The sequence below is a fragment of the Strongylocentrotus purpuratus genome, unplaced genomic scaffold, assembly GCF_000002235.5.
Source record: "Strongylocentrotus purpuratus isolate Spur 01 unplaced genomic scaffold, Spur_5.0 spur5_scaffold_18, whole genome shotgun sequence".
NCBI classification, from domain to species: domain Eukaryota; kingdom Metazoa; phylum Echinodermata; class Echinoidea; order Camarodonta; family Strongylocentrotidae; genus Strongylocentrotus; species Strongylocentrotus purpuratus.
In genome coordinates, this window is record NW_022145603.1 from 30,857,969 (window position 1) to 30,871,154 (window position 13,186).

Here is a 13,186-nt window from a genome sequence, read left to right on the forward strand (position 1 = left end):
TAGATTGAATACTGTACCTCACTTTATTAGCTTCTCTTCACATCCCCTTCATAGAATGTACATTTTTTCTTTTCACGTTTCTTTTCACATTTTTAAGTTAATATTACAAAAATCTTGTCTAGTATTATTACATACAGAGAAGCTAAATACATGCTTTCCACAGAGATATAACCACGAGTCTGAACGCCATTCTCCTCTGTATGATGAGAATGGAGGTACAGTTAAGGCTCGTTCAGATATGATGGGGTTAACCGCCACCAAAAATAAAAACGCAGGTTTTTTTTTTACTTCTAAATGAACGGAAACTGCACACAACAAAGAACCTAAGCATATTCACTTACAAGTAGCTCTGTGTTCACATACTGAAATGTTAAGCATTTTACACTTACCATGTACATGTGTATGTCATGATGAAAAAACGCTGCGGTTTACGGCCACATATCTGAACGAGGCTTCATGGTGCCATTAACACACAAAACAAAAAACAAAAGATTATCTTTAATTCCCATTAAGCAAGGGCACCCTTCAATGCAGATATCCCAAATAATGTCTCTGATTGGCTCATGTCATCGGAGCACAGAGAGGCTGATAAAGAGGATGCTCACACAACACATGTAATTTCAATGCACATATGAGCAGGATAAAGTATGGTGGACAAAGAAATCCTGTGCCTGATATAAGGACTGAAACAATACAATAGAACACATACAGGCATGATAAAGTATGGTGGGCAATGTAATTCTGTGCCTGACACAGGGGTTGAGTACATGAAACCGTATATGTATCATGGTACACATGAGTCAGGTAAGGTCAGGATGAGTAATGAAAACATACAACATGACACATAATGTATGACTAAATAACCAACCCTTCATAGGACATTTTGCAAGTTCTATAAAAGTCACATAAGTTTTTACCCCTTTCAACATAAGCTTGAAAGTGTAGACGGCAGCCCCAACCTACCAAGGCTTGATCAGATATGGCATGACAAAATCGTGGCGGCTTTTTCATGATGGCGTGAAGTGTAATATTTCTGTATCTTATAACACAGAGTTCAGTAAATGCATGCAGGACTTTTGTTGCACACAAGTGCCATTTATGTAATTACACATACAAAAAAAGTGTCTTTTTTTGTTGATGTGTTTCTGAACGAGCCTATAGAAACTGTCCAGAGTAGGAATGAGGGAATATCCATTCTGGAAATGTATGCCGTTTTCATCTTGCATGATACATGTACCGGTACATACATGTTTACCTGACATAAATACATGCAATATCAACAAGCGCGAAGGAATTACAAAAGAAATATGATTTTATCGTCTATTCGAGTCAAAAGGACGTTCATTAGTATAACACAGAGAGAGAATGGATGAGGGGAAAAGAGAGCCACAGTCAAAGAGTAACGACTCGTTCAAAATGATGCATAAAATAAGAGTTAACGTTTTTTACGTATAAGAATAGTGACTAGGCGTATTCACTGAGCTGTGTGTTATCAGATATAGAAATATCAAGCATTTTACGTCATCCTAAAGAAAAAAATGCTGCGGTATACCGCATCATATCTGAACGATTGTTTAGATGGAGCAAGATGGAAGAAAGACTCAAAAAAGAGATGCTTCAATCAATGGATATGGTTTCATATTTCTTCAATGCTTTTCCTTTGGAATAAATCCTGAGTTATTTCAGACTTAACACTAAATCTCATGCTTTGTTGATGTATAGATTAGGCCACTCACATCAAAATTATCTGATCTCAAACTTATCCCCTACAATAAATACTACGCTAGGCCATGAAAGTCCATAAAATTGTAACAACACGCTGTACAACACACAAGGCATTAATCCTCATTACCAGGTCTCTCGGAGAGGACCTTAAGCCGTCGGTCTTGTACAATATACATGTCGGGTTAGATTGTTCGATACTGTCACATGAAAGAAAAAAAATCTCTTGGATGATTTGCGTACTTATGTCTTTTAATGATGGCTTTATTACCTTGTACCTATATTTCTGAGGTAAATAAACCTTACTTTTAAAGCCTGTCTGCACTAGTTTGGCCAGGAGGAATTAGACCATCCAGCGAGGTCACTGACAGGTGGTTATCTTATCAAATCAGCTCTCAATTAACATAAGAAAAAGGGGATCATGGGGACCAGCGGTCACCGATTAGGCATCGTTTGCTATATAGAGGGCGCAAGTAGCTATAAGTAGTGCAGTGGGGCATTAAAATTACTGGCTCAATCACTCCTATTATAAAGAAAGAAGAGATTAATATTACATATAATTGAGGCTTCTACCAACAATGCAATTTAGTCGGCAAGCTTTATCAACTCCTGTGGACTTTCTCAAGCCAACTGATTTACTTAACAATATTTTCATCTAGTTGTAGTCGACAGTAATGTTCCCCCATTAGTCAACACAGATACAAACACAAGCTTCTAAACAAGCGATCAAGGGATCCAAAAATAGACAGATTTTTGTCTTATTCTAGTTAGGTACATGTACTTCAAATCTTTATATGCCTCATAATATCTATCTAAGTAGATAAATGATCAATAATATTAATCATAGTTATAATAACAATAATAATAATAGTAATAATACTAATAATAATGGTAATATTAATAATAATCATAATAATAATAATAATAGAAACAATAACAATAAAATTAATAATACAGTTATACTACTACCAATAATACTACGATTACTACTTCTAATAAAAATAATAATAATAACAATAACAATACCGGTTTATTATAGTTCACTGACCAAGTGCTTATAGTATTCTTATTACCCCGGTCACTGGATTCATTTTCTTTTCCGTGCATGGTAGTGCACATTCTCCACTCCCTGAGGAGCATTCACACTCGATGTCTTTATACAGGCTCGCACATGCTAATCCAACCACGATGATGTCCACATCCTACCAGGTATCCAATTAAAACACCTGGGTGGAGAGGAGCGATGTAAATAAAATGCCTTGCTCAATGGCCTTACCTCTCCGTAGGAAGGACATTGGAGGCATACCATACATGTAGGTCAGCATTGATTGAACACCGGTGTCCATATCACTTCTCGTGGAGATACAAATATACAAGGCTATCTACACAGAGTATGTCCAGCCAGCGAGTCGTCGGCCATGTGCCACCCGCACTCCTTCTTCCCACCATTTGCAGGATCAAGAAGCAACATTTATGGGACAATCAAAATAAAATTATTTCTATTTGATAACCGAGCTGAGGGGAAATACAATAAAAAGTAGTGAGGAAGAGAGAGAGAGAGAGTTAAAGGGTGAAATAGATTAAAATGGTACGGGTCTAAGTTCATCTGAGGCAGCGGTCAAAGTAGGTGCTTCCGATGTACCCCCCTCTCATGGACCTCTGGACGTTCTGTTCAAAGAGTCTTCGGTTCTGTCGAAGGACCTCTGCTGCATCTTTGTTGAGAGGGTCGTCCGCATTGGGTTCCTGCAGGACAGATGGAGAGAGAGAGAGAGAGGGGGAGGGGGAGAGATGGAGAGAGATGAAAAATGATATTACCATTTTAATACACATGTAGCACAACGACTATGACAAATAAATGTATATTCTACAGCTCTTAACGCTACCATTTCTCTATTGAAACCAAAACTGAAGGTTGGATTTTAAATAAAAATCTGACTACATATGTACCTGGCAGCTATGGGGGGGGGGGGGGGGTGGATTTCCAAGGGACAATAGTCCCAGGTAAAATATTGCAAGGGGGTGGTATCCTTGAGAGACTTTTTAATTATTTTTAACACTTTAACACACAGCTCCAATGTCCTTTGGCAAGGCATTTATCTACACTGTTCACTCCATACCCAGGAGAGAAAAGGGGACCTGGTAGGATGACGAAAGCCTAGTGTTGGTGATTGCCATATGCCCTCAGGGGGACCATATGGTAGGAATGCTCCTCAGGGAGTGGAGATGGTGCGTAAATGAATCCTAGATATTTAATTTTAAGTGCTACATAAATCCAGATTTATTATTATTATTTTGAACTCACCAAGAAGAGATACTGTATTCCATAGATGATTGCGTTTATCGTTAAGACTGGCTTCCAGTCTTCCCTGTGGAGAGCAAGAAACAACAGTACAAAAATCAAAATATTAAAGCCTTGTTATTCAGAACAGGTCCTCGTCCTGTAGTGGTATGCTGTGTGTGTGTGTGTATTTGGTTTTTACAGACGTGTATCAATCAGATATGATTATTTACCTCTGGGGACCGACCTTTAACGTCACCATCCGAAAGACGTGACTCAGTTTCGAACCTGCATCCTCGGCTGAATCAGTTTGTAACTTCCACTGTAAGCTGGATTACAGGCGCACGCCACAACGCCTAGTGCTGATTTGGGCAACACATTGACCTAAAGGGGGCACTATAGCAATAGAGGAGTCAGGTTGAGTTGATCATTCATAAGATTATTAGTTTGACCTTGTATACATCTAAAAGTTGAACAGCATTAATTATGTTCCTGATAGTATACCGGAAAGGGTAAAAAAAACCTGGACTAAATATTGGTGGACATCAAACGAATCCCAGCACTGGGTATGACAAGATGTATATTACTATTCTTAAAGTTGCATTCTCCATAAATTTGTTCACTTTTCAACAAATATTATGTTTACAAGTTAGTGTCCAGTTACGTGTGTACATGCGGACGAAGAGTTTTGTTGCAACTTCCCTGTGTTCAGAAGTGTTGGTCAGTCTAAATCCAGGTTTCTAGTACACAGAGTGCTACATATTGCCTCCTCCTGCCCCATCCCCCTCCCCACCCCTCCCTCTCAATGTCATTCGTACTCTCTCTCTTTCCCTCCGTCCACCCTCTTCTCTCCATCCCTCCTTCCCTCCCTTTCCCTCTCCTCCCCCTTTCCTCTCCTCTCCCCTCCCTCTCCTCTCCTCTCCCCTCCCTCTCTCTCTTTCTCTCCCCCTCTCTCCGTGTTTCCCTCCCCTACCCCTCTCCCCTCCCGTCGCATCCCTCTCTCCCTCCCCCCACTCTCACTCTCTCTCTCCCTCTCTCTCAAACTTCATTCTTACCTAAGTATATTGAGACACACATTGCCTTCTAAGTCGATGTTTGGATGGTAGACCATTGTTTCACATTTGACTTTGGGTGGCTCATGTGGGTAGTTTTGTGAGACCTAAAGGGATAACGACAAGAACAGACAGATATTTCTTACTTTCTAAATTAATAAGTTTTCCCTCCTCAAATCGATGATTGATCTCAGTTTCCAATCCTTCATAGTTTAAAAAAATTAAACATGTATGTTTCAAACAAAGCAATGTGAAAGATACCGTAAGTGCAAAGTTGAAGTTACACATGTATATACAGTGTATTACCAATTTGTGCACAAAAAGATTGATTTCATAGCTTACAAAGCATTGTCAATTTAAAGGATTTAATGTTTTTAAAGTTAGAATCAAATAACTCTTATTTGAGAATGACACCATGTACTGCATTGGAAAAAGACTAAAACTGTGCTTTAATTATTGGTCTTTCTGCTCATGTAAAATAGGTTACCAAGTTCTTTTCATCTCTTTTTATCTGTTTAAGGGGAAACTTAGAATGACTCTTTAATATGTTTGTACTTACCTTAAAACAGAACATAAATTTGCCATTTTTGTAGAAGCCCTGCAAAGCAACAAATCAAGTAAAGATAATGAGATATAAGATTCAAGCTTCATGATTCAAGATTTAAGTTTGATTGTCCATGCATAATAATACAGGAGAAAAAAATAAATGTTCTAAACATACATGTAGGCATAAACATGATATTATATGCTGATAGCCAGAAAGATGTTGATTTAAAGCTCATCTTGAGCTCTGGTATGGGAATCGTATTCTGAAAGAAAATTGTGATGATTTATTTTGGATTGTTTATCCTGCGGCCATAGATTAATTGTTTGAAACAGTGAAATTTATTTTTAAAAACGCACACAAACTTACTGGGCCTCACCTTCGATATTAACCACAGCTCCCATTCACACATAGCGACCTGTGTTAAGCACATGGTGTCGGACCTACTTACCTGGATTTCCTTTATCTTTCTATGCTCATTACTCAGCCACTGTATATTTTCTACCAACATTTTTCAACACATGACATTTTTTTGTTATCTTTAACATTCAGTGTAAGTTTCATTGGATTCTGTGAGAATTTATTTTCTATATTTACCAGAACTCAAGTTTATCTTTAATGTTAAATAAGAATGAGCCAACACCATTCCAGCTCTCAGCAAACAGTACAATACATGCATACCAAGAACATAATGCTGAGTCCCATCATAAATGCACTCATACATATGACATAAATACCTAACTGATATAAATCAAAATTACAATACCACAACTTCCTCTGAGCAAAAAGAGGAAGAGGAGGAGAAAGACAGCTAGAGTGAGAGAGAGAGAGAAACATACATTGTCATTAAAATAGCAGCTGTGTTGCGACACAGTGTCCAAAACATACTCAATCCTAGGACTTCGTCTCGTTCAAATTTGAGGCGGTACAGAGTGGTGATATTTGTATGTCGTTAAGTCCAAGTGTGTATACTTCAAAAGGGGATTTAATCAGAACTTTTGGTGGGGAAGGTTTAAATAGCTTAAACAGGACAACATTTTGCACTAATTCCAAAAATATCAAACCTATTGGCCCTTCTAATAACGTTTTGGTTATTTAGGCCACTGACCAAGTTTGAGAAGTCCAAGATGGACGTCCTCGAACCATCCAGGAGAAGCACTAGTCAATTGCAGATGAAACTAGATTCATATTGACTTGTAAGGATTTTAAACTATTTTAAACAAGAAATCACTGTATTTTGACAGGCCTTTTTACAATTACAAAGTAACTTCATTAATTTTTTCCTGTCCTGTGCTGCCATACCTGCCAATATTTGAAAATGAGAATCAGGAATTGTTAGCACTGTATCCCTTAGAAAATAAGAAATCGCACTTGCAGCGGCAGTGTAACTGACAATACACGGTAAATCTGTACCAGAAAAGCCAATACTAATTCGCTGCTCGATCATGCAGCCATTCAAGGCACGCATTAAATGAACTCTCAAATTGCGGCACATGATAAAACATGCTTAATTTGTCTAAAGCAAACAATAAATAAAAATTAAAATTAAAAATACAATTTAAAAAAAAATAGAAATTTTGAAAAATCTGAATATTCTGCATTTTCAGGTCCTAAAACTCCAGAAAATCAGTATATTCCAGATTATTCGGAAGGGTTGACAGGTATGTGCTGCCCGTCATTGCCATAGAGTCTAGGTCTAGCACCATATAAGCAAAGGTACTGGCTTGCTTAAATCAGTTCTTCAAACGGGGTAGGGCTGTGTTTTATGAAATGATTTAATGAGATTCTAGGCATGAATTAAGGAATAAACTCTTACCTCGTCTGGCGAGATGCTTAATTTGAAATTGATTAAATCATCATTGTCCGGGAATTCAATCTGACACGTCTTCGGTAGATTTAGGTCACTGAGATCTGAATGAGATGGGAGGAAAAAAAGGCAATGAACATGTAATGTGGTGGTGGTTATATTACCGGACTGCTAAGAAAGCATAAATGCTTGTGAGTAAGCAACCAGATGGCCGACAGGTTTAGGTCCTCTTCGAGGAACCTGGTAATGAGAATTAATGCCTTACCAAAGGGCACTAGCGCATCAACTTGGTTTTGAACCTGGGTCACTGTATTAAGAGACCACTGCTCTACCGACTAAGCTATCGGCGCCTCCTCTATAAAAACTTATTAAAAAAAAAAACATGCCCAGCACCGAAAAAAATAGCTAAAAAAAAAAAAGCTAAAAAAAATCAGAGCTTATGCTAAGTCGAGCCACAGAGCCTGATATCCTCGTTAACGAGGACAAATCTTGTTTCATAAAAAATAAGGATCGTCCGCATTGTTGCGGATGTTTTTTTCCGGCACTCTGCGGGTGTAGGGTTCCTGAACCGCGCGCTCGTAATGCGAAAATAAAAAATATCCCCAGTTCGCTGATTACTTTTATGGGTTGTCCGTCTTCCCGAGGATTTATCACTCATAACGTGAAAGTCTCTGTAAATAAGTCAATGTTAAAATGCATCAAGGAAATCGGCGCTAGTTCAGAAGTCAATCCATTAGACCCGTAACTCTGGCGTGGAGATACCCTACTAAAACATACCCAAAATGAAGTAAATATTCATCAAATTCATCAAATTCAAACCTTAATTACTCGTGATCCTGAAGATGAAACTCAATAAATGTGGTGTCATATGAAAGAGCAGGTTTTTCTCCATATTCCCCATAGGGGGCCACCCCCAGAATTATAAAAATATCTTGGTCAAAACAGCGATTGAAATGTTGTTTGGGGCCATTCCATGGTAACTCGCGTTACACTTAATGGGTACATTGACACGATAATGTGCCTATATCTTTAGAACTGCTAGGATCTACAAGATACTTTTTTCAAACATGGACAGGGTAGATATAGAACAACTGAATGAAACAAAAAAGAACATTGAAGAACAAACGTTTTTAGATTCTTGGATTATTGAATTATGGTAACTCGCATTACAAAAAAAGGACATGGTCAATTCTATGAGACCCTCTTTTGGCACAGTCTCCTCATACTAGACAATCTTGACAAAATCTTTCCTACGTTGATAGTAGGTTGAGACTTGCTAGTAAAAGATCACAATATTAAAGATAAGAAACAATGGACTAGTAAAATGCAGGAAGCAAATATGTCGGTAACTCACGTTACGGTAACTCGCGTTGCATTTTGTCCGGAGGCCATTTTCACCCCTATGTAATAGATTAAATATCCCAGGACCCCTTAGAAAAGGCTTAGAATATGGAAATATATTCATCTTTTTCAATTTAGCGAAATTTTCAGGAAAAAATATTACAAGAATCCTGTGTAATCTGCAATAAATTGTTTTTTTTTTCATCTACAGTCCCACATGTACGTTTTTGATGATGGTTTGAGATCTTAGGAAATCAACAAAAATGAAAAATAAATTGTATTGAATTTGAAAGGCCCTAATGTTTTATGAACATCCATGGCATAAGGTTAGTGATAAATCAAAAAATTAACATAAGAGGTACATTTCTTTTTTTGATGTCATGTCCTTCTTCTCATGGAATGGTCCTTTGCATCCTACATGTAGCTCCAAAATTTGCCACTTTCCTGAGCCGCGCCCCTGCGGCTTAAGTAGGGCTAGACGTAAGGATAATATCCAGGTGCTTTTTTTTTCGCTAGCCCCAAGGGATCATTCGTCGCAACAGTTTGAAAATATCCTTCCCACATTTTTTAAATCAGCTAATTATGGAGGCTTGAGCTCCGCTCAGTCCAAACCATGGTTACATCGCGCAACATCTGCGCGTATAGTGAATGAAAGTATGGATAGCCGTACGCACAATAAAACCCGGAAGTGAATACATGTTATAGTCAATGGCAATTTCGCGGAGACAATGTGCACGTTGTCTCCGCGATATTGCCAGTGACGATAACGTGTATTCACTTCCAGGTTTTACGGTGCGAACGGCTAGCCATACTAGTCAATGGCAAATAGCGCGGAGACAACGTGGCTCAAGCTGCAAGTTGCGCATAGAATGCGTACGCTATGCATATGCCTGCATATCGCGCGATACAGCCGTTTGGCTAAATTTAGCAAAACAACATAACTCTGTGTGTACATCTTTTTCGTCGATTCTGATCAAAATGCTATGAATATTGCAGCGTTTCGGAGGGGCTGTATCTTTTGATAGAAACATCGTCCAGACTTGAAATTTGAAATGTATTGTTCTGATTGGGGTCTACATTTTTAATTCAAATATCAAACAAAAATGGTGAAAAAACGATCCTAAATTGAAAATTGAAAAATCGTTCAGACACCCTAGATTACGATTACAGTCGCTAACTGAACACACGCGCGCGCCCGATGTAATTGGTATGTAATTGTAGGCCTATTGTGCTTCAGTTTGCCCTGAATCCTGTGATAAAGTGCACATTATAAATCTTCGTTTTTTTAGGAAAAATATGCTGAAAAAGATTCTGAACTAGCGCCAGAAAATCAATGCGGAACCCGTTTTTTGTATCGTCAACGTGCGAATCAAGAGTAAGAATCATGCGCGAAAATCCTTCTTTTTCTAGGACGCGTCCTGTCCGTGTTTACGAAGACGATCCTCGTTTATGCGGAAGGTCCTTATTCTTGGATCAGCGCCCCTACTGATTTACAGGAAAGCTTAATGTCAACCATGTTTATAAATAATAATCAAATTCTGATCTCATATGAAAATTTGAATTAAAAATATTCTAACCCTAACCCTATGCCTTGGGGCTTGGTCAGATTCTAAGCCGACCATTCTCATTCATTCATTCATCGATCATCACCTTTCTGTATTCGCAGCTGTGCAGCGGACGTTCTCTTCCCTGACGTCCGTGATTCTCCTTCCTTCTGCTGTTTCAAGGAAAACAATTTAATCATCGTGCATTCCAGTTACACTAACTCGTTAACAACGACTTCAGGTCTTCAAGAATCAGTAATTTGTATCTGCGTCAGTCTGTTATTCATGTAATTCCACACTATGGATCGTCATTGCTAAAAGTTTCGTTAGCAGTTAAGTTCCGCCTATTGTGTTGTTATGCATGCGACATGCGCGCGCGCGTGCCTCTAATGCATTTTCACGTTGATTAGGCTAATCTGTGCGCGCACAGATTTCTAAGGTTAAAGTTCACTTCAAGTCTGCGCACCCGTAATGAAAACGACTCACGCGCGCGATCCCCCATGATAAGCAACTTCTACTGAGGCGTGACAACGCCATTGGAATCGGAGGGGGGGGGGGGGGGGGGGGGGTAGAGATTTGGGGGAGGGCGGGTTACGTTGGTCTCTTTGCCTATCCGCCGGGATGGAGAGGTCCATTCTTCACAGGGGTCCCACTCGCAAACATAGCTTTTGGGGGTCCCAATTTGAATGATGTTTTTTTCGTCGCTATATGCTATATATGCTATATAAGGCATAGTATACGGAGGCGGCGCTCCAATGGGGGGGGGGGGGGGGGGCACAGTGCCCCCACTTGTTCAAGTACCCTCAAAAGTGCCCCCTTTTACATGGGAAGAATCGAGTGCCCCTTCCCCCTTTCCACCTCTGATCATTCCCCAGTTTTATTTTGACACGTACCCCTTTTCCTATTGACAAGTTTACATTTTCCTTTGCAATAAGTGTCCATTTTCCATTCTCATAAGTGCCTATTTTTACTTTTGATAAGTGCCCCCTTCACCTCTGATAATTGTCCTACTTAAATCTGAGAGATACGTGCCTCTTTTATTTTGACAAGTGCCCCTTTTCCTTTGTAAGAAGTGCCCCTTCCCCTGTTAATAGCTACCCCCATTTTAACTCAGATCGATAAGCGCACCTTATGTTTTTACATGTGCCCTTTTTCTTTCTAATAAGTGCCCCTTTCCTAATGATAAGTGCCCCGTTAAAAAAGAGCCCCTTCCCCTTCTCATAAGTGCCCCTTCTCTGGTAAATGATCCTTTTCAGGTACGAGAAGTTACTCCTTTTCACTTCAGATAAGTGACCCCTTCACCTCCGATAAATGCCCGTTTAAAATCTGATCGGTGCCCATTTTTTTTTAACTAATGCACACTTTCCTTTATTACAAATGCCCCTTTTTCATTCACATAAGTGCCCCTTTTCATATCTGGTCATTGCCCACTTTTCAGGTGCGATAAGTGCCTCTTTTCACCTCTGATAATTTCTTTTTTAACAATATAAATAATATCTTATAAATGCCCCTATCAAAAATCTGATGGGGGCACATTTTCCGTCGACAAATGCCCATTTCCTATTCTCATGACTGACTTTTTTCATACCTGGTGAGTGCCTCTTTTTAAGAATGTAAGAAGTGTCCCATTTTCACCTCTGATAATTACTCTTGTAGTTTGGCACATGCTCATTTTTTCTTCCTCGTATCCCCTTTTCCTCTCATCATTAAACGCGCCCCACCTTAAACTGAGTCATCTATAGATAATATACTTAATTATACGTTACTTATCAAAGGTCTTTTCAGTATACCGTTATGAGAATGTGCTTATAATAACCTATTTAGGATTGAGTTTTTCCTCTTTTAAGATGTATTTTTTCGCACTGCGACCTCACACATCGTAATTTTTTTTTTCCTCGCTCACTTCGCTCGCTCGCAACAACTTTTTAGACAATCAAACCCAACTGTAAAGCTTGATATCTTGTATGGTGTATAAAGTGAAACAAATATTGAAAGCATCCCTAATAATTGTAATCACAATGTAGGGGTATATATCAATGTCTAAAAATGGTATATTTTCGCTTTGAGATTTCCCTTTGTAGGTGCCCTTTTTGTGCTAACTCCCTCGAAACCCGCCCTAAACAATGAGTTTTGTGAATCCTTATCAGCATACGTCGGCTCTTACAGGAGCCGCCCGTAAGAGTTCATTATTCCTCGGCGATCATCATATCAGTTATGTATCTGATATGGCCGGATTATCCAGTAACTATAAATCAATAACCATTTTCAATACAATCAATAACCATTTTCAATAGTATCAGCCTAATTATGTTATGTGTGAAAACAAGTCGTTGTCGTACGATCCCTCGCAAAATATCCTTCAAAATGTACAAGTAAATATTTTTTGGTTATATACTATATTTTTGCTAAGTACTGTAATCTTTTAATACAACAACACTTCAAAAACCTGTGAGGGGGAGTCAGATTTGTCACCTCCGCCCCCAGGGAGGGGGGGGGGGGCGGGGGCGGCGTAAACTCACATATTAAGACATACGGGGTGTATCACTCTAATAGGTCACTTTTTCACCCAAAATCCTAAACATAGGTCCCATTTTAAACAAAAATATCCCTAAACATACGTCCGATTTTTTTTAATTTACCAAAATTGTGAAAAATGGTCTTTACTTCGAGAAAATGATTCTTTAATGAGTAGGGGTTTCGAGGCTTGAGCGGCGCACCCCATTCCAAACCGATTCTGAGTACCCCCCCCCCCCGGGCTTCGCCCCTCTGGTTCACTTGCTCCCTCGCATTTCGCCCCCCCCCCCCGAAATTGCCGCCCCTGATGATAAGCTAGGGCGTGACCACGCCAACGGGATAAGGGGGGGGGGGGGGTAAAGATTGAGGGGAGGGCGGGTTACA

At 39.3% G+C, this 13,186-nt stretch overlaps 1 protein-coding gene across 1 annotated transcript; it reads right to left on the reverse strand.

The window, feature by feature from the left end:
• On the reverse strand, positions 1-10,655 carry LOC756367 (NEDD8-conjugating enzyme Ubc12). Its single transcript, XM_003730811.3, has 6 exons — positions 10,395-10,655; positions 7,413-7,507; positions 5,612-5,650; positions 5,056-5,159; positions 4,025-4,088; positions 1-3,465 (listed from the first exon to the last, which is right to left on the reverse strand). The coding sequence occupies exons 1-6, from the start codon at positions 10,486-10,488 to the stop codon at positions 3,325-3,327; spliced, it is 537 nt and encodes a 178-aa protein (XP_003730859.1). The 5' UTR covers positions 10,489-10,655; the 3' UTR covers positions 1-3,324.
• Positions 10,656-13,186: the final 2,531 nt, after the last annotated feature.